The 26373-nt window shown below is 41.8% G+C and overlaps 1 protein-coding gene across 3 annotated transcripts in view; it reads right to left on the bottom strand.

Annotated features, from left to right (window-relative positions):
- Positions 1 to 25691, bottom strand: part of LOC102938391 (tubulin polymerization-promoting protein family member 2) — a 33818-nt gene extending 8127 nt beyond the window's left edge. Inside the window, exons 1-3 of one of the 3 annotated variants that reach the window (XM_043547434.1) lie at positions 25599 to 25691; positions 24868 to 25036; positions 12690 to 12841 (exon numbers count right to left, since the gene is read on the bottom strand). In XM_043547434.1, the coding sequence (XP_043403369.1) occupies positions 12690 to 12841; positions 24868 to 24915 (200 nt within the window). In that variant the 5' untranslated portion in view covers positions 24916 to 25036; positions 25599 to 25691. Of the gene's footprint in view, positions 1 to 6015; positions 6072 to 12689; positions 12842 to 24867; positions 25037 to 25598 lie in introns of those variants that run through there. The other 2 variants (XM_037901669.2, XM_037901671.2) reach the window with 2 other exon arrangements.
- Positions 25692 to 26373: the final 682 nt, after the last annotated feature.

Raw genomic sequence — 26373 nt, 5'->3', positions numbered from 1 at the left:
CTTCTCCTACTGTCCTTGGGTCCTGGAGGTGCCCATTCCACTTAACTTTCAGAAATAAATCAGAAATTGTCCATTCTAGCCTGTGTATTAAGGACACTGACCATAGTATGTGCATTCCCCTCCATAAAAAAATAAAAATATTTTTTCCAATGACCAATTTCCTGAGACTAGCACCCCCACAAGTCCATTAAAATCACTGATCTATAGTATCAGACATTGAGAACATAGAGAGGTGGCTGATTTTTGCTTTGAGTTTTGGTCAAACAGAATCTGTAAAGGACTCTGCAGTTCGCTTCAGAGAGAATACTCTTTAACTGGCCACAAATAGGCTGAACTTTCATACAGGGCACTCAGTTTTATTTAAAGTGAGACTCTGCTTACCTCTGGTAAGGGGAAAGATTTTTTTTATTAAAAAGAACATTTCATCATTTATAACTCGGGCCCCATGTCTATCACAGAGGTTGCAGAAGTCACGGATTTCATGTCTTTCCACGACCTCCATGACTTCTCCATGGACTAGGGTGGCTGACCCCAGGGCTCTGGGGCCAGCTGCTCAGGTGGCCCCGAGACAGCCACACCAGCCGCTGGAGGAGCCCCAGGGACAGCATACCACCCGCTGCTCCTGTAGCCCCTGCAATGGTCCCCAGGCAGCCAGCCAGAGCAGCCGCAATCCGTGACCCCAGGCAGCAGTCCTCAGGTGGCCGGCCAGAGCAGCTGCAGTCTGCAGCCCCAGGCAGCAGTCCCTGGCCAGCTGGAGCAGCCGCAGTCCATGGCCCCAGGGAGTGGTCCCCCGCCAACCAGCAGCTAATGCTGCTGGCCACGGGCACCCCGCCCTTGCAGGGGTCCTCCCATGCTCCCCCAGCATTCCCCCTCCCCCTACCAAATTTAATCACAGGTATTTTTAGTATAAGTCATGAACAGGTCACGGGCCGTGAATTTTTGTTTATTTCCCGTGACCTGTCCATGACTTATACTAAAAATACCCATAGCCTTATTTATAAACTGTAAAAAAAAATATTTGATGATCCCAGTACAAAGAGGAGTGTTATTATTTATTCAAGCTTCCACTTCGTGAACTAGTGTGACTAAAAACATAATCAATATTCATTAAATATGAATCAGGATCCAATGAAAAATAATTCAGAAAATATTCTAGTGGCCAGGGTCTGTAAAGTGTGCTCTTAGTACCAATAAATGAAAAACATTAGATGTGTTTAACAGTATCAGAAAGTTAGACTTCTCTGATCAAAAAGGAACCAGATGATCTGTGAGTGCTGGAATGAAGGCTAAAGTTAACTACATGCTGTGTGAAGATGTATTTGCATTTTTTTGTTTTGTTTTGTTTCACAGACATCAATGTCAACAAGTGATCACCTTGTACTCTTATTATGGAACATGACCAAAAGAAAACAATATTCAGTTTTCACTGTACAGTTCTTAATTCTGAACACTTAAATGAAGTTTCCCCCTTTTATTTTTCCCTTATTTTTAGCAGTAGTAGTCTTACTATGATACCCCCTAGAGGCCCTAAAGAAGACCAGGGTCTGACTGTGCTGGACAGCAACGGAAACGTAGTAAGTGAAATTGTTCTTAAGAACCTTGGTTTTACAATTTCTCAAACTGTGTAGATGCTACAATACTTCTCAAAGTGTCTTTTCTGCCCATGTCTCAATGCAGCCTGGAGGCCTCGGGCCTAACAAACTCAGCCTAGGGTTAGCAGCCCTCACGTACTCATCGACACTCCTGATACTGCTTCCTTCTCTTCCTACTCACTTGAATGGAATACTGGTTTTGGTTTGCATTGGTTGTACCGGGGAGCAGGAAGAATTCTTTTCCCCAGGAACCTGCCCACAAGGGAAAAAAGATAAAAGTTTCTCTCAGGCTGAGGGGCCCATAGTAAATATTTTGCAGCCGGATGATAGATCCTTATGACACAGGATGAGAAGGCAGGACAATATCTGCACCCTGCATCCCTATTGTTTTGAATGGGATAGCATGAGGAAAGTCAGAGTCGATCTACAGTGTCTAATCAATATGCTGGCATGGCCATTAACTACCCAAGTGCTAAGTGGACATGCCTTTTGTTGAAAATCTACTGAGGTACAGAGAAACTATTAAATAATTCCAGACTGGCCTTCACAAGGCTGTAGCTAATCTCTTAAGAAAGATGGCATACAATAATTTATCACAATAATAAAAAAACATGCTATGATGTTAGTAAAATTCATCCCTAGTATAATCCTACTTCCCTGGAATTAAATCACAGAAGTGGAAGGGATAGCTCAGTGGTTTGAGCATTGGCCTGCTAAACCCAGGCTTGTGAGTTCAATCCCTGAGGGGGCCATCTGGGGCAAAAAAGTTGGGGAGTGGTCTTGCTTTGAGCAGGGGGTTTTGGACTAGATGCCCTTCCAACTCTGATATTCTATGAATTAATTTAGCTCCTGAAGTCTATTTTCTTGTTTTGATATATTAGCTCCCTCCAGAATCAAAACTGCACTTGCCTCAGACTTGATTGGATGAAATCATCTGGTAATGAGTGATTTGGTTTGGACATGTTTCAACAAGTCCAGTCATGTGGATGTTGTTCCAACAGCATTTTTCTGTATGCACAAGACCCTTGGCAGTTTTTCAACACTAATCTAAAAGACGCATATCTTAAATTCTTCATGCCTTTTGTACTGTACTTACCGTACTAGTACAGACACTGATGTTTTATCAGCAGTCATTGAAGCTTGGTTTTCGTGTACAAGAAAGATTATGTTAATATTGTTTTAATGCTTACATTCTTGTTTACAAAAACAAGCACTTTAACAAAAATTATAAGAGGTAAAAATTACAGAAGTGCCTAAGGAGCCCAGGTCCAATTGACTTTCAGTGGGATTTTGCAGTTTAGACCCAACACTTAAGCCTATGGAAAATTTAGATGCTTTCAAGCTTTTGGAAACCTATCTGTAGTGTGAACAGGTTGCCACCCAATGTCCTTACAGGCAAATATGCAGGACCCCCAACAGAGATACACCCACATGACATGAAACTGGTCCTTAATGTCCCTTCTATAGCTATTGTTTTTTCTCCTTTTCCCATTGATTGGACTGACATGTTTGAATGCTGAAGAATGTTATTTCAAGCTTCTTAGGATGTATTTCAGGTAATGGGAGGAAAGAAAAATGGCAAACTATAAAATAATTAATGGACAGCATTCTGTTAACTTTTCCTCTCTAATCTATGAAATAACAACAACATTCTCTAATGTCAATGCATAAAGATCAAGGCTCAATTACTATATGGAAACAGAGCTTTGACCTTGCTTAGGTAGCTATTAAGTAAAGTTACTGTAAAAGTTTATATCTGCAGTCTGTATTACATTATCGTTTTGCTATATCATCTCACCTCGCACTCCGTGAAAAGTAAAAAAACTACTTACAACATCCCAGTTAATAAGCCTTGAGCATAGCATGACTTACACAACACAAGACGATTTAGCTCGCATTTTAGAACTCCCTGTTTGCAGTATGTAGACTCCTTGCACTGTGTGTAGGAAATAATATTACTTTGTTAACAATCTGTTGTGAGTTCCAAAAGCAGAAGTAATGCTCGTTTAGCCATTTTGGGGATTTTAAAACACTAATATGTTTCCATCAAGGAATATCAATGAAAAAATAAAACAGAGATTTCGTTATGTTTCCATCAGTGGTAGGAAATATAATGACTCATTTGAAAATAAACTGTGTTTTGCAAATGAAAAGGCTGCAGCTGCCATCAAACAGAGACTGAGATTGTAAACTTGTCAGAAAGAGAGCGAGATATGAATGAGCATAGAGTCTGAAATCTCCCTCCTGTAGGGGGACTCAATGCTGAAGCAAACTGGTGCGCAAATGGAGGGAACCTTGCATTGTTACTACCATTCTGCACTGGGACTGTATTAGCAGAGAGCTTCAGTCTTCACAGCTGTCAATCCAGTACCTTCCATGAATACCACATGCACAGAAAATTCTTTATACAAATCACTAAAGGGGAAGACAAGAAGGAAATCATTGTCTCATGGCTGCCTTTGGTCCCCTGTCTGTTTGCTGAATCCACTTGTTGTCTCTCATTGTATACTTGAATTGTAAGCTCCCTGGGGCAGAGACTGTCTTTTCATTATGTATGAACAGCACCAAGCAAAATGTGGGCCACATCTTGGGTGTGGCCTCAGAGCAATAAAATGAATAACTACTATTAATAACTAATAACTTATTTGTGCTTGTACACAAATGCTAGAAGTCTAAATAATAAGATGGGTGAACTAGAGTGCCTCGTGTTAAAGGATGATATTGATATAATAGGCATCGCAGAAACCTGGTGGAGTGAGGACAATCAATGGGACACAATCATTCCGGGGTACAAAATATACCGGAAGGACAGAACAGATCGTGCGGTGGGGGGAGTGGCATTATATGTGAAAGAAAATGTAGAATCAAATGAAATAAAAATCTTAAATGAATCCACATGTTCCATAGAATCTCTGTGGATAGTAATTCCTTGCTCTAATAAGAATATAACAGTAGAGATCTATTATCGACCACCTGACCAGGACCGTGATAGTGACGATGAAATGCTAAGGGAGATTAGAGAGGCTATCAAAATAAAAAACTCAATAATAGTAGGGGATTTCAATTATCCCCATATTGAGTAGGTATATGTCACCTCAGGATGAAACGCAGAGACAAAATTTCTCGATACTTTAAATGACTGCTTCTTGGAGCAGTTGGTACAGGAACCCACAAGGGGAGAGGAAACTCTCGATCTAGTCCTGAGTGGAGCGCAGGGTCTGGTCCAAGAGGTAACTGTAACAGGACCGCTTGGAAATAGTGACCATAATATAATAACATTTAACATTCCTGTGGTGGGAAGAACACCTCAACAGCCCAACACTGTGGCATTTAATTTCAGAAAGGGGAACTATGCAAAAATGAGGAGGTTAGTTAAACAGAAATTAAAAGGTACAGTGACATCCAGACCACACCACACAATCTATTGTCTATAGCCAAGCTCTACGATACAACCACATTTGCTCCAACCCCCCAGACAGAGATAAACACCTACAAGATCTCTATCAAGCATTCTTACAACTACTATACCCACCTGCTGAAGTGAAGAAACAGATTGACAGAGCCAGAAGAGTACCCAGAAGTTACCAACTACAGGACAGGCCCAACAAAGAAAATAACAGAATGCCACTAGCCATCACCTTCAGCCCCCAACTAAAACCTCTCCAACGCATCATCAAGGATCTACAACCTAACCTGAAGGACGACCCATCACCCTCACAGATCTTGGGAGACAGGCCAGTCCTTGCTTACAGACAGCCGCCCAACCTGAAGCAAATACTCACCAGCAACCACACACCACACAACAGAACCACTAACCCAGGAACCTATCCTTGCAACAAAGCCCGTTACCAACTGTGCCCACATATCTACTCAGGGGACACCATCATAGGGCCTAATCACATCAGCCACAATATCAGAGGCTCGTTCACCTGCACATCTACCAATGTGATATATGTCATCATGTGCCAGCAATGCCCCTCTGCCAGGTACATTGGTCAAACTGGACAGTCTCTACGTAAAAGAATAAATGGACACAAATCAGACGTCAAGAATTATAACATTCAAAAACCAGTCGGAGAACACTTCAATCTCTTTGGTCACTTGATTACAGACCTAAAAGTGGCAATTCTTCAACAAAAAGACTTCAGAAACAGACTCCAACGGGAGACTGCTGAATTGGAATTAATTTACAAACTGGATACAATTAACTTAGGCTTGAATAAAGACTGGGAGTGGATGGGTCATTACACAAAGTAAAACTACTTCCCCATGTTTATTCCCCCCTCCTTCCCCCCCCCCCCCCCGCCGCTGTTCCTCAGACGTTCTTGTCAACTGCTGGAAATGGCCCACCTTGATTATCACTACAAAAGGTTCCCCCCCCCCCCCCCCCCCCCGCTCTCCTGCTGGTAATAGCTCACCTTACCTGATCACTCTCCTTACAGTGTGTATGGTAACACCCGTTGTTTCATGTTCTCTGTGTATATAAATCTCCTCACTGTATTTTCCACTGAATGCATTCCGATGAAGTGAGCTGTAGCTCACGAAAGCTTATGCTCAAATAAATTTGTTAGTCTCTAAGGTGCCACAAGTCCTCCTTTTCTTTTTGCGGATACAGACTAACACAGCTGCTACTCTGAAAAGTGACTAGAATGAAATCCCTGCAAGCTGCATGGACACTTTTCAAAGACACCATAATAGAGGCTCAACTTAAACGTATACTCCAAATTAAAAAACACAGTAAAAGAACTAAAAAAGAGTCACCGTGGCTTAACAACCATGTAAAAGAAGCAGTGAGAGATAAAAAGGCATCTTTTAAAAGGTGGAAGTCAAATCCTAGTGAGGTAAATAAAAAGGAGCATAAACACTGCCAAATTAAATGTAAAAATGTAATAAGAAAAGCCAAAAAGAATTTTGAAGAACAGCTAGCCAAAAACTCTAAAGGTAATAACAAAATGATTTTTAAGTACATCAGAAGCAGGAAGCCTGCTAAACAACCAGTGGGGCCCCGAGACGATCAAGATACAAAAGTAGCACTTAAAGACAATAAAGTCATCGCGGAGAAACTAAATAAATTCTTTGCTTCAGTCTTCATGGCTGAGGATGTTAGGGAGATTCCCAAACCTGAGCTGTCATTGGTAGGTGACAAATCTGAGGAATTGTCACAGATTGAAGTGTCACTAGAGGAGGTTTTGGAATTAATTGAGAAACTTAAGAGTAACAAGTCACCGGGACCAGATGGCATTCACCCAAGATTTCAGAGTAACAGCCATGTTAGTCTGTATTCGCAAAAACAAAAGGAGTACTTGTGGCACCTTAGAGACTAACCAATTTATTTGAGCATAAGCTTTCGTGAGCTACAGCTCACTTCATCGGATGCATACTGTGGAAAGTATAGAAGATCTTATTATATACACATAAAGCATGAAAAAATACCTCCTCCCACCCCACTCTCCTGCTGGTAATAGCTTATCTAAAGTGATCACTCTCCTTACAATGTGTATGATAATCAAGTTGGCCCAACTTGATTATCATACACATTGTAAGGAGAGTGATCACTTTAGATAAGCTATTACCAGCAGGAGAGTGGGGTGGGAGGAGGTATTTTTTCATGCTTTATGTGTATATAATAAGATCTTCTATACTTTCCACAGTATGCATCCGATGAAGTGAGCTGTAGCTCACGAAAGCTTATGCTCAAATAAATTGGTTAGTCTCTAAGGTGCCACAAGTACTCCTTTTCTTTATTCACCCAAGAGTTCTGAAAGAACTCAAATGTGAAATTGCGGAACTATTAACTATGGTTTGTAACCTGTCCTTTAAATCAGTTACTGTACCCAATGACTAGAAGATAGTTAATGTAATGCCAATATTTAAGAAGGGCTATAGAGGTGATCCTGGCAATTACAGTCTAACATCAGTACCAGGCAAATCAGTTGAAACAATAGTAAAGAATAAAATTGTCAGACACATAGAAGAACATAAATTGTTGCGCAAAAGTCAACATGGTTTCTGTAAAGGGAGATCATGTCTTACTAATCTATTAGAGTTCTTTGAGGGGGTCAACAAACACATGGACAAGGGGGATCCAGTGGACATAGTGTACTTAGATTTCCAGAAAGCCTTTGACAAGGTCCCTCACCAAAGGCTTGTATGTAAATTAAGTTGTTGTGGGATAAGAGGGAAGATCCTTTCATGGATTGAGAACTGGGTAAAAGACAGGGAACAAAGGGTAGGAATAAATGGTAAATTTTCAGAATGGAGAGGTGTAACTAGTGGTGTTCCCCAAGGGTCAGTCCTAGGACCAATCCTATTCAACTTATTCATAAATGATCTGGAGAAAGGGGTAAATAGTGAGGTGGCAAAGTTTGCAGATGACACTAAACTGCTCAAGATAGTTAAGACCAAAGCAGACTGTGAAGAACTTCAAAAAGATCTCACAAAACTAAGTGATTGGGCAACAAAATGGCAAATGAAATTTAATGTGGATAAATGTAAAGTAATGCACATTGGAAAAAATAACCCCACCCATACATACAATATGATGGGGGCTAATTTAGCTACAACTAATCAGGAGAAAGATCTGGGAGTCATCGTGGATAGTTCTCTGAAGACGTCCACGCAGTGTGCAGCGGCAGTCAAAAAAGCAAACGGGATGTTAGGAATCATTAAAAAAGGGATAGAGAATAAGACAGAGAATATCTTAGTGCCCTTGTATAAACCCATGGTACGCCCACATCTAGAATACTGCATACAGATGTGGTCCCCTCATCTCAAAAAAGATATACTGGCATTAGAAAAGGTTCAGAAAAGGGCAACTAAAATGATTAGGGGTTTGGAACGGGTCCCATATGAGGAGAGATTAAAGAGGCTAGGACTTTTCAGCTTGGAAAAGAGGAGACTAAGGGGGGATATAATAGAGGTCTATAAAATCATGAGTGGTGTGGAGAAAGTGAATACGGAAAAGTTATTTACTTGTTCCCATAATATAAGAACTAGGGGCCACCAAATGAAATTAATGGGTAGTAGGTTTAAAACAAATAAAAGGAAGTTCTTCTTCACTCAGAGCACAGTCAACCTGTGGAACTCCTTGCCTGAGGAGGTTGTGAAGGCTAGGACTATAACAGGGTTTAAAAGAGAACTGGATAAATTCATGGAGGTTAAGTCCATCAGTGGCTATTAGCCAGGATGGGTAAGGAATGGTGTCCCTAGCCTCTGTTTGTCAGAGGGTGGAGATGGATGGCAGGAGAGAGATCACTAGATCATTACCTGTTAGGTTTACTCCCTCTGGGGCACCTGGCATTGGCCACTGTCAGCAGACAGGATACTGAGCTGGATGGACCTTTGTCTGACCCAGTATGGCCATTCTTATGTTCTTATGTAATAATAATAATAATTTCCAAAAACTTGATTACTGATATAGATACAGCTGGATTATGCAACTGTTTCCCCACCCCTACCCCCCAATCCATCCCTGTGCATAGGATTGAGGCCAATATTAAATTTATTGCAGTATCACAGTCAGCTCTCCTTCACCCATCCTCACAGCCCCCAGCATAGCAGGAACAGGTGGTTGGACCTTTGCAGCAGAGTGAGAAGTTAGAGCACACCAATGATATTCTATTTTACACTAATAGTCAAATTGGCCCACAGATTGCCCAAGAATATGGGGAGATGCCAAGATATGACAAAATCCCCTGTACACTCCTGCCCCACTCCACTCCTGATCCAAGTACAACTCAGGCAAAATTGAGACTCACCCCCAGTTTGAGATATCCTGACAGAAAAGAGCTTGAGCTCTGCGTAGTGCTCTCTGTTTAAGGTTGGCTGGAGGAAGGCACTTTAAAAAACTATGCACTTCCACAGACAGGGAGCCAAATCAGCTCCAACTGGAATCTGGCCCACGGAAAGAGATGAGAGATGAGATAACCACATGGAGAAAGATTAGCATAGTTCTGGAAATATGAGATCAAGAGAGGAAGATGGGAGGAAATAAGCCTTGTATCCCGTGGAGTCATTCATACTTTGTGCAGTCTAATTTGCACCTATGTAAATGACATCATATGGTGCAAGGCAGTGGTGAATGAGACCCTAGGCAACAGGGATGAGTTCTGAAATTCATATAAAGTAAGATGAAATCCAGCAAGCAGAATGGAAAGCCTTGTCCACATTAGGAGCAGAATATTTGTAGAAAAGCCGGGGTCTTGTACATTTTCACTGACCAATGTGAATAAGGATTTTTCTGTGCATTTGGGGATAATTGGTAGCTTGATTTGGACAGAAAGGTGCTCAGAGTTCCTCGGAAATCCATGTTAGTCTAACACAGTCCCTCCTCCCAGCAAAGACCAGATAAAGAGGCATAAGATTAGAAACAGGGCAGTGAAGAGAAAAAAGCAATGTTAAAGAGAATCAGCCGTCTTCTAGCTCCAAGAAATCAGTCCAGCTCAGGTGGCTGAATCTTTGCTATCATTTCTTATCTCCTCCTTATTTCATGACATAAAATGCAAAATACTCTGCTTCATTTTAAAAATTCTTCGTGGGCCAGATCCTCAGAGGGTGAAAATCAGCACAGCTGCACAGAAGTCACTGGCGCTATGCCAGTTTACACCAGCTGAGAATCTGGCTCTCTGTTCTAATTTTCCTGAAGACATTGCAACAGTCCCAAAATGTACCAGAAACACAAATTCCCTGGCTCCTTCCTCCTTTCTTCCATCCCTTCTGGCAACCAACATAAAAAGTGTCAATTAGGAACACAAACCCGAATTTTTTAAAGTTTAACATTAAAGGGGGCCAGGGAACCACACATCCTCTCCCTTTCTCATTCTAACAGATAGGCATTTTGCTGCACCATGAAGAGAGGTTTACTGGACACAAGCCACAGCTCATTCTGGATATTTCCACAAGCCCAGTTAAGCAGAACAGTCCCATCACTGTCAGGTCAGAGAGAACACACAATATTTTACGCAACTATTTTTGTGGTGGAATTGAATGGCCTGGTATCTGGGACATCTGCCGGAAGCAAGACACCCTTTGTGGGAGTCTACACAACTCAGCTGGCCTCACTCTGCCGGTTGCTGAAGCCACAGCCTGGGACTGCTTTACAGGTCTGGTTAAGGGGGGGGTGGAAAAAACCAAAACCCAGCTTGTTTAAAGCTGATATCAATCAAGCCCTGTGTTTCCATCTTAGGTGAATCGTGTGCAAAAACAGAGAACCTGAGGCAAAATATATATATATATACATACACACACACACACATATATATATATGTATTCCTATTTTTGTGAAAGGAACAGGTGTGAACCCATGCTTGTGGTACACAATGCTCAGGATCTCACCATCTGCTACTCCTAATTATAGGAGAATGCTGGTTTTATTAGCAGAAATACACACACACACACACACACGCTCACATGCTCTACGTGAGCACAACGGTTCAACTGTCAATTTCAGCCGCTGGTTCCTTCATGGAAACAGGATATAAATATAAACTTCTCTACCCCTGAAGTATCTTTTGCTTCTTTGACACTTGGATTTTTAGTATCAATTTCAAGATAAATAATTCAGTATTTACCTATTACCTTTGATCCAGGCCTTCAGTCCTCTTAGCAACAATGGGAATGTCAGGTATGGCGGGAGGGCAGCGGATGTTAGGGGTAGGGATTATATCAACTCCTCCATCCCGAATTAAATTAAAAACCTCATTGTGGTGCTAACATCATCTCCTAATTGGTAGGAGAAAACACCTGGCATTTTGGGAAAACAGGACCTCTTTTCCACACACAGCCATTTTATACTCATAATTGCACATGGCTTGAAAGCATAAAAATATATATGAACTGGGGTCAAGATTTATAAATGGGGCCAAATCCTTGCTTTATTCATGGTACGCATTCAAACTTGATGTCAGTGGGACTATTTGTATGAATAAAGGACAGCAGAGGTTAGCCTCAAACTGTGTGGGTACCTATGCATGCATAAACACTACAGAGATTAATGGGAGATATGTACACACGTGGAAGACAGAACAGCTTTAAAAACTTTAATGCTCTAGAATATTTTTCCCTGAAGAATTTCAGAAATCTCAGTACAAAAGAATTGTACTTGATGAATACCTCTGGCTTGTATAATTCATGGCAGACTGGATGATCACAGTGGTCTCTTCCAGCCTTAAAGACCTATGGAAGAACCTCTTTAAACTGTATTAATGAAGGGAAGACTCATGCAGGTGACCAAATGTTGTGGTTTACAAACTATATAAACAAATAATCACTAAGTCCTCCGTTCCCTCACTCATCTGCCCACTGAGGATTTGTACAGTATGCAGATTAGTGAGCACTGGAAATGGGGAGGAGTTCCAGTACTTCTGGCCTATTATTAATATGCTGGTCATGTTCCAAGACATTACTGAGTGTCACAGGTGGTGGCTTGCTGCTCTCCCATCTGCATAAGATTAAGCACACTATCTCTTTCCCTGGTACAGCAGCAGAATACCATCAGTTTGGTCTTTGCCAATCTCCAAATCCAAAAACGGATTCTAAATTCTGATTTTGGATTACAAACTACACATTAAATAGTTTTCTTGGATCCAAATTCAGTCTTGTGTATGTGAAGCTGGCAGAGCCCTCTGCTTCATCACATGTGCAAAAAGTGCCAGTGACAGTAAACCCCTGACAGGATGGGCAGTAACATCTAGAATTCCCTTCAGGTTCCACCACATGGGCTAATATCTGTTGCTGCTGGAGGCTCTGAGTCAGCAGGGCTTATCTTGGCAATATATTCAGCCCCTCCAATCCTCACAGCTGGCACAGCAGGGGCAGGGATGAGCGGCTCAGACGGCATCAGCAAAAGAGCTCTTCAAGCATTGCCCAGCTCTACCAACAAGCCAGCTAGGGCAAACACACAGGCAGCACTGGAAAGATCAGTGCCTGGCTTGTGGGCATTCCGGGTGGGATTTTCAAAAGTGACGGCCTAACTCTGCTGTCAGCGAATTCAATGGTAAAACTCCATTAACAGCAGACTTAGGCCAACCCTGAACACTTTTGAAAATCCCATTCTGAAGTGATAAAACGATGAAGGTACTAGAATAAAGTGCTACCCACCTAACTACTTGGAAAACATTTGGTAGGTCTAATCCCTCCACATGACATTCCAATGCTGCAATTCCTGTGCAGTGCATCACTCTCAGAAGTACCATTTTTGGGAGACATCTGCATGGTATTTCCATGGAATGACAGGAATCAGCATGGTCCACCTAATGATGTGGCAGGCAGGAGTGGAAACAAAAACAATCAGTCTGGCCATCAGGCCTTCAAACATAGCTATACTCAGGGGCAAGCTCATTTTATTCTGAGTACATTCAGTTTGTCCCTCATTCCACTTAAATACATGTACAAAGACCAAGTGGCAGATTCTCTGCTGGGGTAGACTGTTAAAGCTCCACTTTTTCAGTGGAGACAATTTTGGCCCCAAGTACCTCCATGCCGGGTTTCTTTATTCTTTTATACAAATATGTTTAAACAAAAGTCAGATTAAATCTTTGAAAAAAACCCTCTCTCGCCACATTGGTCTCCTCTGGAGAGAGACTTCAGTGGATGATTTCACAAGGATTTTATGGCTATGTGAACAGGCCACAGGAATTCTCTATAATGTGTCTTCAGCTAAGCGTGATATCAGTCAGTACCATACTTCCTATGAGGATACAGGATGATTACATTTTTAGATACTATGAGTGAAAAACACTACTCTAAAAATAGGTCAGTCCAGGTTTTCAAATAAAAAATTATTGTGATTTGATACAATTGGAACAAAAATATTGTGATGCAGATAGATTTAGCCACAGGAATGGGAATTAGCAACAAAATCCTCAGCAACTCACACAGATGCTGTTGAACTCTTACCTACAAAACAATGGAACAGTAATATAATGTACATACATAGCATGTCTATTGCCAGCGTTCTAGTCACCTTACTTAAAAACTCAGCCTTAAAAGACTTCAGATCATTACAGACATGGAAAATCATATCCAAATATAAAACTAAATCACAACACCTGAAAATCACTTATTACTTAAAAAATAACCTGCAAAATGATTTTAAGACTCTCTTTGAAAAGTTAAAGGGCCAGCTCCTCAGGTATATGCACTGACATGATGATGCACAAAAATGTGCCGCAGGCAGGGGCAGTAATAGATGTAATCTCTGCATCTGTGGATTTGGGATGGCTGGGCAGCAGAAATATCTAAGAGCCATACAGACCCTGTATGCCCCTATATAGTGCTGATATAAACGGAGGCTTCTGAAGCAATGAGGTCTGAATCAGACTGACCTCTCTGTCATGAGCATTTATGCTATTGCTTCAATGCAGGGGCACCCTGCCATCATCCCCTGCTGGTTCCATCACAGATCTCCCACTGAGGCCCACTGAAGGAATTCTTCCCATACCTCCTATCTCCACTGGCAGAGTGAAAAAAGGAGGCCTGAGAAAAGTGGCCCTGACACATTTACTGTCGGGCCTATTCTGTAAATACTTGTGCGTCTGCATGACTTTGCTATTTTGAGCAGGCTCATTGAAGTTAACTGGTCTGCTCACGTGAGCAACCTTCTGTCTGTGCTTAATTGTGTGCAAGATCAGTTATATTTTTCTTGCTTGTAAATGGAATAAGTCAGTCACCTGCAGTGCACAATATTTCCCATGAACTGAAGGGTAGAAGTGTAAAACTACAGAAATGCTGCAGCTGCAGCAACCATTCCAGCAATGTGCACAAAGACAGATTTCCTGGTGCTTCCTTCAAACTCTTCCCCCTCCTGCAAGCTGTCCTCCTCCCTCCAAATTCCATGCAAGTTGCTAGACTCTGGAAACACAAATACTTTATCCAGAGGAACAAGGCTGCACTGAAGTGAATAAGCCTTTCACCGGCATGACATGCCGCTCCCAAATCCCAGCCAACTGTCTCAGATGTCAGCATAATGTACTGCTGCCATGTTACTTTGCAAACTACAGTGACCTTGTGTTAAATTACCTTTCATTTGCTATTGGGGTTATCAGACATTTTCCAAATGTAATCAGTGCTCTCTTCAAAAGAGTGAAATTAATTAGGCTCACTATTAATGTAAGAAGTTTTCTAATTAACTTACCATGTTGCATGATAAAACACCTTCCACATTCAATTCCTGCCACCCTTGCTCAATAGGACACAGACAGCATTTTAAACTGTTACAGTAGGGTAAAGACATCAAATGGCTCATTATAAAAATGACAGTTGAATTGGAGATCTCTGCCTAATAGCATTAGCCACACCACTCAGAACAACAACTACATGAAGGAACAGCATAAAGTCTGGCCCAGGAAAATATTTCTTTTTAAATAATGTTGCCTGTTTACTGAGCAGAGGCAGAATTTGAGGGCTTCAAGATCAGTTTCCTGTTCGGAAGAGAAATCAGTGATGTGGCGTCACGTGTTTTCTTAGTGTCATTCGTTAATTTACAAAAGTGCACAAATCCTGTGCCCTGGAACGGGGTGATAACAGATGGCAAATGGGAAATTCCCTTCTACACTACAGACTTATATTGGTATAACTACATCATTCAGGGATGTGAAAAATATACCCCCCTAAGCCATGTAGTTATCCACTAATGCCCAGTGTAGACAGTGCTATGTTGACGGGAGAGCTTCTCCCATAGACATGGGTACCATCTCTTGGGGAAGTAGATTAACTACACTGAATGTGCCGCTGTAATGTTGTACGTGAAGACAAGCCCTTTGGCAAGGCACCTCTGCCCTGTCCCCTGAAGCAGTTATCTTGTACCTCTGCCTCTGCCTTCCACAAGGCCCACTACTTAACACACAGTGTCCTCTTTCTTATTCAGTCCCCTGAGTTTTACACGAGGGAAACCCTTAGGGCTGATCTCTACTGACAAGTTATATCAGCATAGCTGTGTCTCTGAGGAGTGTGAAAAACCCACACCCTTGGGGGGCATAGTTAAATCAACTTAAATCCCCATGTAGACAGCAGTAGGTCGACAGAAGAATTTTTCTGTTGACCTAGCTACATACAGCCTGTTGGCGTAGGTAGTGTCTACACTGAAGCACTATAGTGATGCAGCAGTGCCATTGTAGCGTTTTAACTGTAGACATACCCGTAGTCTTAGTTCAAGGTTACTCATGGAGATAACATAGTCTGGAAAGGTCAACCTGGACATATATCCTCCCTTAATGAAGCTGCTCTACAACCAAAGGAATCTCAGAGCTTCAGTTGCCATACAAAGGAGAGTGATTTACCCTAAATAATATCCTTAACAACTCTGGATGTGGCTACTGCATAGGGTCTTTAATTATGTCAATGGGGAGTTCAACACTTAATACTTATACATCAATGATCCCAATGGTTTAAACCATAAGCACTTTTTGCCATAACAGTAATTCGGAAGTACACTTGGTTTCAAAACAATTGAGAAAATAAGTTTCTTCCTTATTGTTATGTAGAGAACAAGAGAAACAAGGCTAATTTGGGCACATTTTTAATGATATTTTTGATACTTTACCACAGATGTTTGTAACATTAAAAAAAGATCAGACAATTTTGCTCTCAGTTACACCAATGCAAATCCAAAGCAATTTAGCTGAAGTCTGGATTTATATCAGTGCTGATGAGAGTAGACATTTTCCCTTTACTTCTGATTTTTTAAAATTTTGTTTTGCAAAAATCTGTGGCTGGAAACTGTATCAGAAATTATATTACCTGCCTATTAAGTAATCTTAAAAAATAAAATCAGTAACCTATGTGGTTGAAGTTTAACGGTATTATGCACTGAAGCAGCTGTTACATCAAACCACTGGAAATTTATTGGAAGTCTTTGTCCCCTTCCATGGGTCCTGCGTGGTTTGTCTGCGGTCAGCCTTAGTAACTTAGACTTCAATAGTTGCACAGGGGCTTCAGGGCTGTTTGTATGAGAAGATTATCCCTTGTGATAGGAGGATTCTACCATATACTACAGTGTATCGTCTTTCAGCTCTGTTGAGGAAGGGATTACGGGTGCACTTTGTTCAGAATGTTTTTGGGTCAGCAAATCCTTTAAAAAAATGTACCGGGGGGGGGGGGGGAGGAATAATGCTAAAGAACTGACCATTTTTACAGTGCCTTGCTAGACTCCTCTGAGCACATACATACCAGTTACATTTTTCCACCCATCTATTTGCAGCAGTAGACAAAACAGAGCTCACCTCATGTGAACCATACATCACCTCAACAAAGCATTTCAGGCTAGCACTGCGGTCCGCATGTGGTTATTTCAATTTAGAGTTCCTCCTCTCTATTATTTACAAATTCTTTTTCTCATTAAATCTTCTGTTTGTGGCTCTGCTCACCCTTTATTACAAACAAAAGAAACAGCTAGTTCTCCTTCCTGCTGTGGTATTTGTAACTGACGACAATTAACGCCTTTTTGGAACATACTTTGTTCATATCCAAAACTGTAAATACCACGCGGAATGAAGAAGAAACAGGTTTTGCTTTTCATGCTGCTTTAGGGCCTATTTGAGTTCACATTTTGTGGTCAGAAAGGAATCAGAAAGTAGGAAGATTACCCAGCTAATATTGATATAGACAGCCTAAGCCTTCCCGGTGGCCAAAGTGAACAGTTCATTCTTAAATTGGAAGATTGAATAGAAAGAAACATTTGAAATAGAAATGAATATTTTCATCCCCTTTCTAAAGCAATGTTCTTTTGAAAATAAGATTAACCAATGAATAAGTAATGTACTAAAAACAACTTCTTACATACCTATGGAAGCAATGTGATATAATATATGGGACACCTCACGAGGAGTCAGAAAACCTGGGTTATATACCTTGCTGTGCTATTGGCTTGGCGTGTAACCTTGGGCAAAATATCTCACCGTTGTTCCTCAGTTTCCCCATCTATAAAATAGGGACCATAATGGTTACCCACTTTTGTCAAGGGCTTTAAGATTCTGGATGAAAAGAACTGTATGAGGGTTAAGCATTATTTTAGATATATCACTTTAGTGTTCGAGTTTTAGCTGAACAGTCCAATCCTACAGATAGCTTTGCCAATGTAGTTCAGCCTTAACCTCTGTAATACTCCTTCAGCTTCTTTCCTGAGTAGACTGCCAGTCCCAAACCTAGTTTCTGTGCATTAATGTCAGAAGTCAGGTTTTATGCAGGCTCAATATTTCCCTGAAAACCAAACATGGTCACAACTGGAGTCTCTAGCACTACTGTAGGTGCAATGTTTTTCACTAAACTGCATTTGTCACTATTTGTAAGGCTAGAATGTTGGAAGGAACAGTAAAGGTAGTTTGCACAGGTTTACATGTTACTGCATGAACTCCCATTTTTACTTCATGTGTTACCTATATAAATGAAGTGATGTGTGTGTGTGTGCATATTATCCCATATGATATGACTAAAGCCATTAGTGTGTCCTCAAGAAAATTATATATTCTGCTGTGTATTGACTTAGCTGAGTTATGTTGCAGAGCAAAAAGATCTCAGGACTGAAATTAATCCTTTTCCTTAGTTAGGATACGTATTGTGAGTGGCTCAACTACACATTCCTGGTTTCTGACCTACGAATTGGATGAGAATTGAATTTAATCCTTGATGCAGGAAACCACTTTAATTGATATTACAGTAAATAAATTGTTCTAAAACCTGACTATGTAGGGTGTGGCACTGATCTTTCTGACAGAGAACAGCTACAATAAGCATGTGACTTTGCAATTTCTAACAGACATTGAGTTATTTGCTTTTCAGGGATTTTATGATAGTCACTCAGCTTCCTTTGAGGACCATTGAAATTCAGCATACACTCATTCTTGGCTAAAGCTCTACATACAGGTTACACACATTAATGTGAATCACTTGAAGAGCTAGGATGGAATGCAAACTGGATGGAGGAGGAAAATGAATTCCCAGAGATAGAGGGTTTCTAGGGCAGTGGTTCCCAAACTTTTTTCTCAGGCAACCCACCAACTGCAGAGTGTCTTTTTTTGTGATCCACCATTACATATATGCACCCTCCACCCGAACACCATAACCCTAATCCCGTCCAGGGCAGAGGCCAGGTTCTGAGGGGGATGGGCCTTAGAGAGCAAGCCCACCCTACACTTACTCTGCAACAGCATCTCCTGTCCTGCAGGGCTGGGCCCTTCTCCCCACTCTAGGCATTGCATCCCTGATGCAAGGGTTCACAGCATCACTCAGGTCAGGCCCAGCCACCCCTCTGTCATGATGGGGGGGGCCAGGCTGAATTTAACTGAGTTGCATGGTGACCTGGCGCATGGGGTTCAATGCTACTCACTCAGATCTGGTGGAAAGGCAGCCATGCCAAACCCGAGTGACACTGCGACTCTGCACACCAGGTCACAACACTCGGAGCAGGAAGGATGGGACATGCCACTGCAGGGTGACTGCATGGCAGACTTCCTCTCTACTCCCACCCCACCCTGCCTGGAGCATCCCCTCTGCATTGGGCCAGGAGAATTGTATGTATGCTAGGCCAGGGCTCAGATTCATCAGGCGCTGGATGTGGCAACCTATCTAGAACCTTCCTGTGACCCATTGGTAGGTTGGGACCCACCATTTGGTAAACAGCTGTTCTAGGGTCTTCAAATAAAAAACAGCACTTGAAGGCAAAAGAGAAGGTCCTTAATATACCACCTCAGAGAACTGTCAGTGTCTGCATCATGAGGTCGGTAGACTGGTGGAATGAACAACACTTAAGGGATGGTTCAGAACAGGATGGCCTTACTTTTATCTGGGTGCATGCTTCTAGTAATTACCCACAATGTGAGTCAGAGGCAAACAGGAGATTAATATGTGAAGCATTTCCCTTTACTATCATACCTGCATACAAAAGATAGAAAAAAATTAGTCCTGATCCTCCTTGGACTAAAACACATTTGATTTCTTCACAATCACAATAAACTCCTAGAATTGTAATGGTCTCTGTGGCAGAAAGCCCAGAGAGCTAATCTTCAACATCCCACACAACAAGAGTGTCGGGAGTAAGGTATATACCCAACAGGGAGAAACACTGCGAGTGTGAGAAAAAGACTAAGAGCTACAGTATTTGTAGAAAGGCACCACTCAAATTACTGATGTAAATTAAGGGAGCAATTGCAACATATAAAAATAAATATGCATACAAATTAGCACTATACAACTTAATTTATACCAGTGATGCTTTCAATAACTAAATATTTAGTGCTAGATTCTGCCACCCTTACACACATTGAGGAGTATCTCGCTGCATGAGTAGGGACATTAATAATGAGCTATGGAATTAGGTCAGTGGTTCAGATTTGATCCAGAGTGCTAGGGAGCCATGGTGAAAATGATATGGGGCCAATTTGAACTTGTGATCTATAATGGCTTCTCTTTGACATTCCGAGTGCACCCTAATGCATATTAGTATCTAGGCATCAAAATCGAAAACTGGAGGTGAAATTCTGGCCCACTGAAATCTGTGGGAGTTTTGTGTAGCCAGGATTTCACCCCAAGGGTAGGAGGACGGGGGAGAAGGATCCACACTTTTAACATGGAAAAACAGCATTGCGTGCCCCATAACCTCAGCCGTGCAGAACACAACGAACAACTCTGACATCATAATCAAAAAGGCTGACAAAGAAGGTGCTGTCATCATCCTGAATAGGTCGGAATATGAACGAGAGGCTGCTAGGCAGCTCTCTAACTCCACATTCTACAGGCCATTACCCTCTGATCCCACTGAGCTTTACCAAAAGAAACTACACCATCGGCTCAAGAAACTCCCTGAAAAAGCACAAGAACAAATTTGCACAGACACACCCCTAGAACCCCGACCAGGGGTATTCTATCTGCTACCCAAGATCCATAAACCTGGAAATCCTGGAAACCCCATCATCTTAGGCATTGGCATCCTGACAGCAGGATTGTCTGGCTATGTAGACTCCCTCCTCAGGCCCTATGCTACCAGCACTACCAGCTACCTTCGAGACACCACTGACTTCCTGAGGAAACTACAATCCATTGGTGATCTTCCACAAAACACCATCCTGGCCACTATGGATGTAGAAGCCCTTTACACCAACATTCCACACAAAGATGGACTACAAGCCATCAGGAACAGTATCCCCGATAATGTCATGGCAAACCTGGTGGCTGAACTTTGTGACTTTGTCCTCACCCACAATTATTTCACATTTGGGAGCAATGTATATCTTCAAGTCAGTGGCACTGTACCCGCATGGCCCCACAGTATGCCAACAGGCTTGAATAAAGACTGGGAGTGGATGGGTCATTACACAAATTAAAAACTATTTCCCCAGGCTAATTTTTCCCCCTACTGTTACTCACACCTTCTTGTCAACTGTTTGAAATGGGCCATCCTGATTATCACTACAAAAGTTTTTTTTCTCCTGCTGATAATAGCCCACCTTAATTGATTTGTCTCATTAGAGTTGGTATGGCAACCCCCATCTTTTCATGTTCTTTGTATAGATATAGATATATCTTCCTACTGTATTTTCCACTCCATGCATCTGATGAAGTTGGGTTTAGCCCACGAAAGCTTATGACCAGATAAATTTGTTAGTCTCGAAGGTGCCACTAGTGCTCCTCGTTCTTTTTGCTGATACAGACTAACACAGCTACCACTCTGAAACTTTTAACATGTGTAGTCTATTACTCCTCCCTCAATGCAACCACACGTTGCTCCTTCATAGCACCCATTTCTATGGCCTTTCTATATAAAGTACAATGCTGCTCCTAATCACAAGAACACATGCTGGAAAAGAGATGGGGATGGTGTTTTAAATGGGCGTCTGAGGAGAGACAGAATGAAGTATGATCCTCAGCATGAAAGCAAGGTGCTTAGCTACATGTACCCTTTGGCCTTCATCCTCCTACCAATCAGGAAAAACTTAGCAGTTACACAGTAGTACAGTCATTTATCCAGGGCTGGGTTGCCCTGATCTCTCTGCCTTGCTCATCCCATTTCCTCACATGTACATGTGCAACACTGGTGTTATGCAAGAACACACCCATAGTGCATGTGGATACACTCACACTTACTACTTTGATTAGCTACACTGTTCAAAAAGCCCTCTGCTTTCCCAAGTATTATACATAAATTAAATATTCAGATCTCTTAAAAAGCAATTAAATTTTACTGTCAAGTAATTTGCAAATCCAAACAGCAAATGTACAAAAAATAATTAGCATAGTAAGAAATCAGTTATTTCTAAGCTCATAAGCCCTTTTAATTAAAATCACAATATTTTTAATTGCCAAAGGGGATATTTTGTTTATAATAGAGAACATTTCTAAGTTTTAATTTAAGATTCACTTTAATATTGCGATAATTGAGAATTTCCCTCCAGGGGGCAACAGTATCCATCAAACAAAATAATGGGCTCCCCATCTCCACCACAGGATTATTATGCATGGAAACATACCTTCCTGGAATACAGGCAAGGAAAATTAACCTGCATCAGCTCTGACAAGTCTCCTGAGAACACACACTGAGAGAAACATTGCCATTCATTTTGAAAGGAGAATTATTTAAATAATCTATTTAAAATAATTGTACTCATACAAACAATACATCACTTCTAATCTAGTATATACAATTGCTGCACATTGTAAACCTTTAGATATATCAGGGTTTTATAATCTAATAAATATCTTAAAATTGTACCTTGTTCGTGGCTAAATGTACTACAAACTCATCCAGCAATATCTAAATGATTTAAGAATACTACTTAATTGGGGGAATGGATGACTCAAAGTCATGGCAATGGGTACAGAGCCTTCCACAACTAGCTTGCCAGTATGAAGTTGTCCAGATGTAAAACTATAGAATGTGCATACATGATGTAGGCATTTTTGAAAATAGGACTTGTTTAGTGACCTTGGGGAAATGAGTTTTGGTCTTGATCCAGTTATGAATGGATAAGTGTCCTCACTTTTGCCATAGTGGAAAATCTTATAAGAGAAGCTAGTTATTATTAATTATTATTATGAAATATTTGTATTACAGTTACACCCAGGGGCCTCAGCCAGGATCAGTGTCCCATTTCCCTAAAATCTAAAAAGACAAATGACACAAGAAAGGGTTAGAAATACTATCAAATATATACAATTTCATATAGATATACATTTGGAATTTTTAAAAAAATCTTATGATAGTTAAGATAAAGTGCCAACTATCCTTCATTAGCCCCACAGTCTATCCATCATTAACTGGCTGTTGTTTTGTTTAATATGCAGCAAGGCAGGTGTGGATTCTGAGGAGAGATTTGAGGTTAAGGGATGGTAGCTGAAGCTATGTACATGGATGAGATCAAACAGGGTACAAAGGAAGGAGAAGAGGAGTTAAGGATGGCAACCTCTGGAATTGCCAGGAGAAAGGAAGAGAGGAGAAGAAACAGTCTGTGAGGTAGAAGCAGGGGCGTAGCCATGAGAGGAACTGGGAGGGCCGTGGCCCACCCACTTATCATCCATGCCCAGCACCCCAGCCCCAGATCTGCTCTGGCCCCAGCACTTGCCCCAGTCTACCCAACTGCCAGGCGCTCCTGCTGGGGAGTGGGGTTGGGATACGGAGGCTTTCACCCCGCCTGCCCGGCGCTCCTGACAGGGAGTGGGGTTGAGGTGAAGGGGCTTGCCACGCTCCACCTGCCCAGCGCTCCAGTCGGGAAGTGGGATTGGGGTGTGGGGGCTTGCTCCGCTCCGCCTGCCTGGCACTCCTTCTGGGGCTGGGCAGACAGAGAAGGGCAAGCCCCCATGCCCTAACCGCATGCCCCGGCTGGAGCACCAGGTGGGCAGGCGGAGTGGGGCAAGCCCCCATGCCCTGACCCCACTTCCAGGCTGGAGCACCGGTGGGGCAGGTGGAGTGGAGCAAGCCCCCATGGGAGCGCCAGGCAGGCAGAGCGAGAGAAGGTGCAGGAGTGCCAATTTTTTCTGGGGCCGTAGGTTAGCCCAGTGGCTAATTCACCACTGGGAGGAGGGTGAGTGAGTGGACAGATGGTGGCGGTAGAGGAGATCTTCGAAAAGGTAGGACTGCCACCTGGGGGAGCCAGGGCGGGTGTGGTGCAGCGGGATCTGGAAGGGAGCCGAGAGCCATGCACGGTGGAGAGCAGCTAGGTGCGTGCCTGGGACCCCGAGGAGCCTCTGGCCAGAGGGTCCATCCATTGCCCCCACAAGGCTGGCTGCAGGGGATGGGGGAGGCCAGCCCCCTGTCCTTCCTTCCCTCCTGTAATTGCCCACCCACCTGAGGTCGGGGCCCAACCAAATATCCCATGCTGGCTACACCACTGGATAGAAGAAGATCCAAGAGAGGATGCACTCATAGAAGCCAAGGATTAAATCTTCTCAGAAACTTAACTGTGCTCTTCTCTGTAAATGTGGTCCGTGCAGAACCAGACTGAGGCACATTGGAATCAAAACCATATTGGCCACTTATTCTGTGAAATGTTCTACTCTGCTAAATCATGCCTGATTATCTTTATTCCAGTTCATTTAATTGTTGACAGGTTAAGTTCCCTGGATCCAGAGATGATAAATAGACTGGCCAAGTTTTCATAAAAAGAAGTATTTGGGAATCAAATATTAAAAAACTGGCTTGTAGCATTTCTGAACTTCTATACCCTAAGATTAAAACAGTCTTTGAAACCTACTTAAATTAGATGATTAAGAAACAAGGTAAAGTCACAGTCAGCAACTGATTGCCATATTTAGGAATACAACTCAGTAGAATTTTGGAAAGGATAATGGAAACAAATAAATCATCTGAAACTGTATGGATTAAGAAATACATATTTGGGATTAGCTAAAAGCTTTGAGGTAGCTTTTTCGCACCAATTTAAACTACTTGAGTTGGAAGAGGAGAATATAATTTGCTATAAACAACAGGGATTGACTTAGCTCTGTCCTGTTCTGCAGTGCATGTCTGCATATATCACACATCAGTTGTCATAACAGCATGAATTCTTCTTGCCTCAAAGTGGACCGTTAATGTGGGTTTTCCACCTGATGTTCATCAATACAACATGCCCAATCAACTTTGCAGCTTGTTTAAGTGATTCTCTGCTGAATCTATAACAGTGGAAGATTTGTTGAAAGTTCAGAGCCCTGTCTCCTCCAGAGCTGTCCAGTTATATCATTGTTTATAAATTCTTATTCTTATTTATTATTAACAGGATTTAATCCTGATTACTCAGACTTCCTTATTCAATAATAATATGATTGTTTCATCTGATAATAAAAAATTTCTTACCTGATCATTTCTTTCTGGGTGTGTCTCCTTCATAGAATCAGGAAGCATCTGAAATCTGTTTCTTAGCAACCTTCTTCAGTAGGCCATACCTCTTTCTTCAGCTCCCTGGTGAGTGCTTCCAAAGCTGTACTCGTGAGTTCTTCAGACACAGCTGTTCATTATCGTCCATCTTTTTGGACAGAAACAACGGGAACGTGTCAGGTTTTCACAGCCTTAGATATGTATTCTTAAATATATTAAAAATTGTGACACCATTAAAATTATAAATCGTAGAAGATGACACAAAATTTGTTGAGGAATTTATGGATTGTGTCTGAAAGTCAAATGCATCCTAAGTACAGAATACTGGATGATATTGACAACGACTTATGGGCTGCAGTTTTGCTACAGATTAATGATGGTGATGGGCAAACCTCAGAAGTTTTTGAAGGTTTACTTTGGTAAAAGGTTCTCAAAGTGTAGTTACTTCTCTGAATCTACAGGGACCCCTCTCACTGGGATGCACAAAGTTAACACACTGCCCTATCGAATCACTCATGCATGTTGATGCAATTGCTTTCGGATATCTGCTGATCAGCTCCATGCATCAATTAAAAAATGTGTTGTATATTTGCAAATAATGTATGTGTTTTACATATTGCATGAATTATATCAAGAAACTGCCCCTTTCAAATGCTACAGTTCACACACAAAGAAAACATATGACACTGTATCACAAATATGAAACATACTTGTCCTTTCCACATAGTTCTGGAACACTACAATAGTTCATACCTCGCACCATGAACACCTCTCTGGTCTCCAGCTCTCGCCTAAATTTAAAGATGAGTCGCGCCGTGTTTTAAAAGTAAGCATTTTACAAAACACTAAATATTAGTAAAGCTGACTCATTTAGTGAATTTATAGCAGGGCAGGAAACCAGTCTGAACTGAACAAAGGACTTTCCACAGGAAATTTATGCTAGTAAAGGTCCATTCACTCATTACCTCCTGTAAAAAGGCTTTAAGATAGACAATAGGCTGCTCATTAAACAGACCAAGTGTGCATTTCATTGTTTGTATAGTCATTGAAATGCACTGCACTCACTCTGTTCCCTGGCACTTCTCCCCATTAAGCGGGTGTGCTATTTACCAGCTGATCAGTTCATCTAGATAGAACTATATTCCACTAGAAATGTCAAAAACTATATTCCACTAGAAATGTCTGCATACATCTTTCAACACACTTTGTTAACTAACACATTTACACTCCCTCTGAGTAGTTGCACCACCCAGCATGCTCAAAAGTAGTTTTTTAGGCCTTCATCCCAGTCTAACTCCAAGTTTTCATAGATTCCAAGGCCAAAAGGGACCACTGGGGTCCTCTAGTCTGATCTCCTGTGTTACACAGGCCATAGAACCTCCCACAAAAAACTTGTCAGACATATCTTTTGGTTTTGCTGTTCCAGTGGAACAAGGAGGACTTAAAGGGACACCTGGAATTCCTCTGCCACAGGAGAATCCCCCA

The sequence above is a fragment of the Chelonia mydas genome, chromosome 5 (genome assembly GCF_015237465.2).
Source record: "Chelonia mydas isolate rCheMyd1 chromosome 5, rCheMyd1.pri.v2, whole genome shotgun sequence".
NCBI lineage: Eukaryota > Metazoa > Chordata > Testudines > Cheloniidae > Chelonia > Chelonia mydas.
This window is presented reverse-complemented; position numbering and strand designations above follow the sequence as displayed.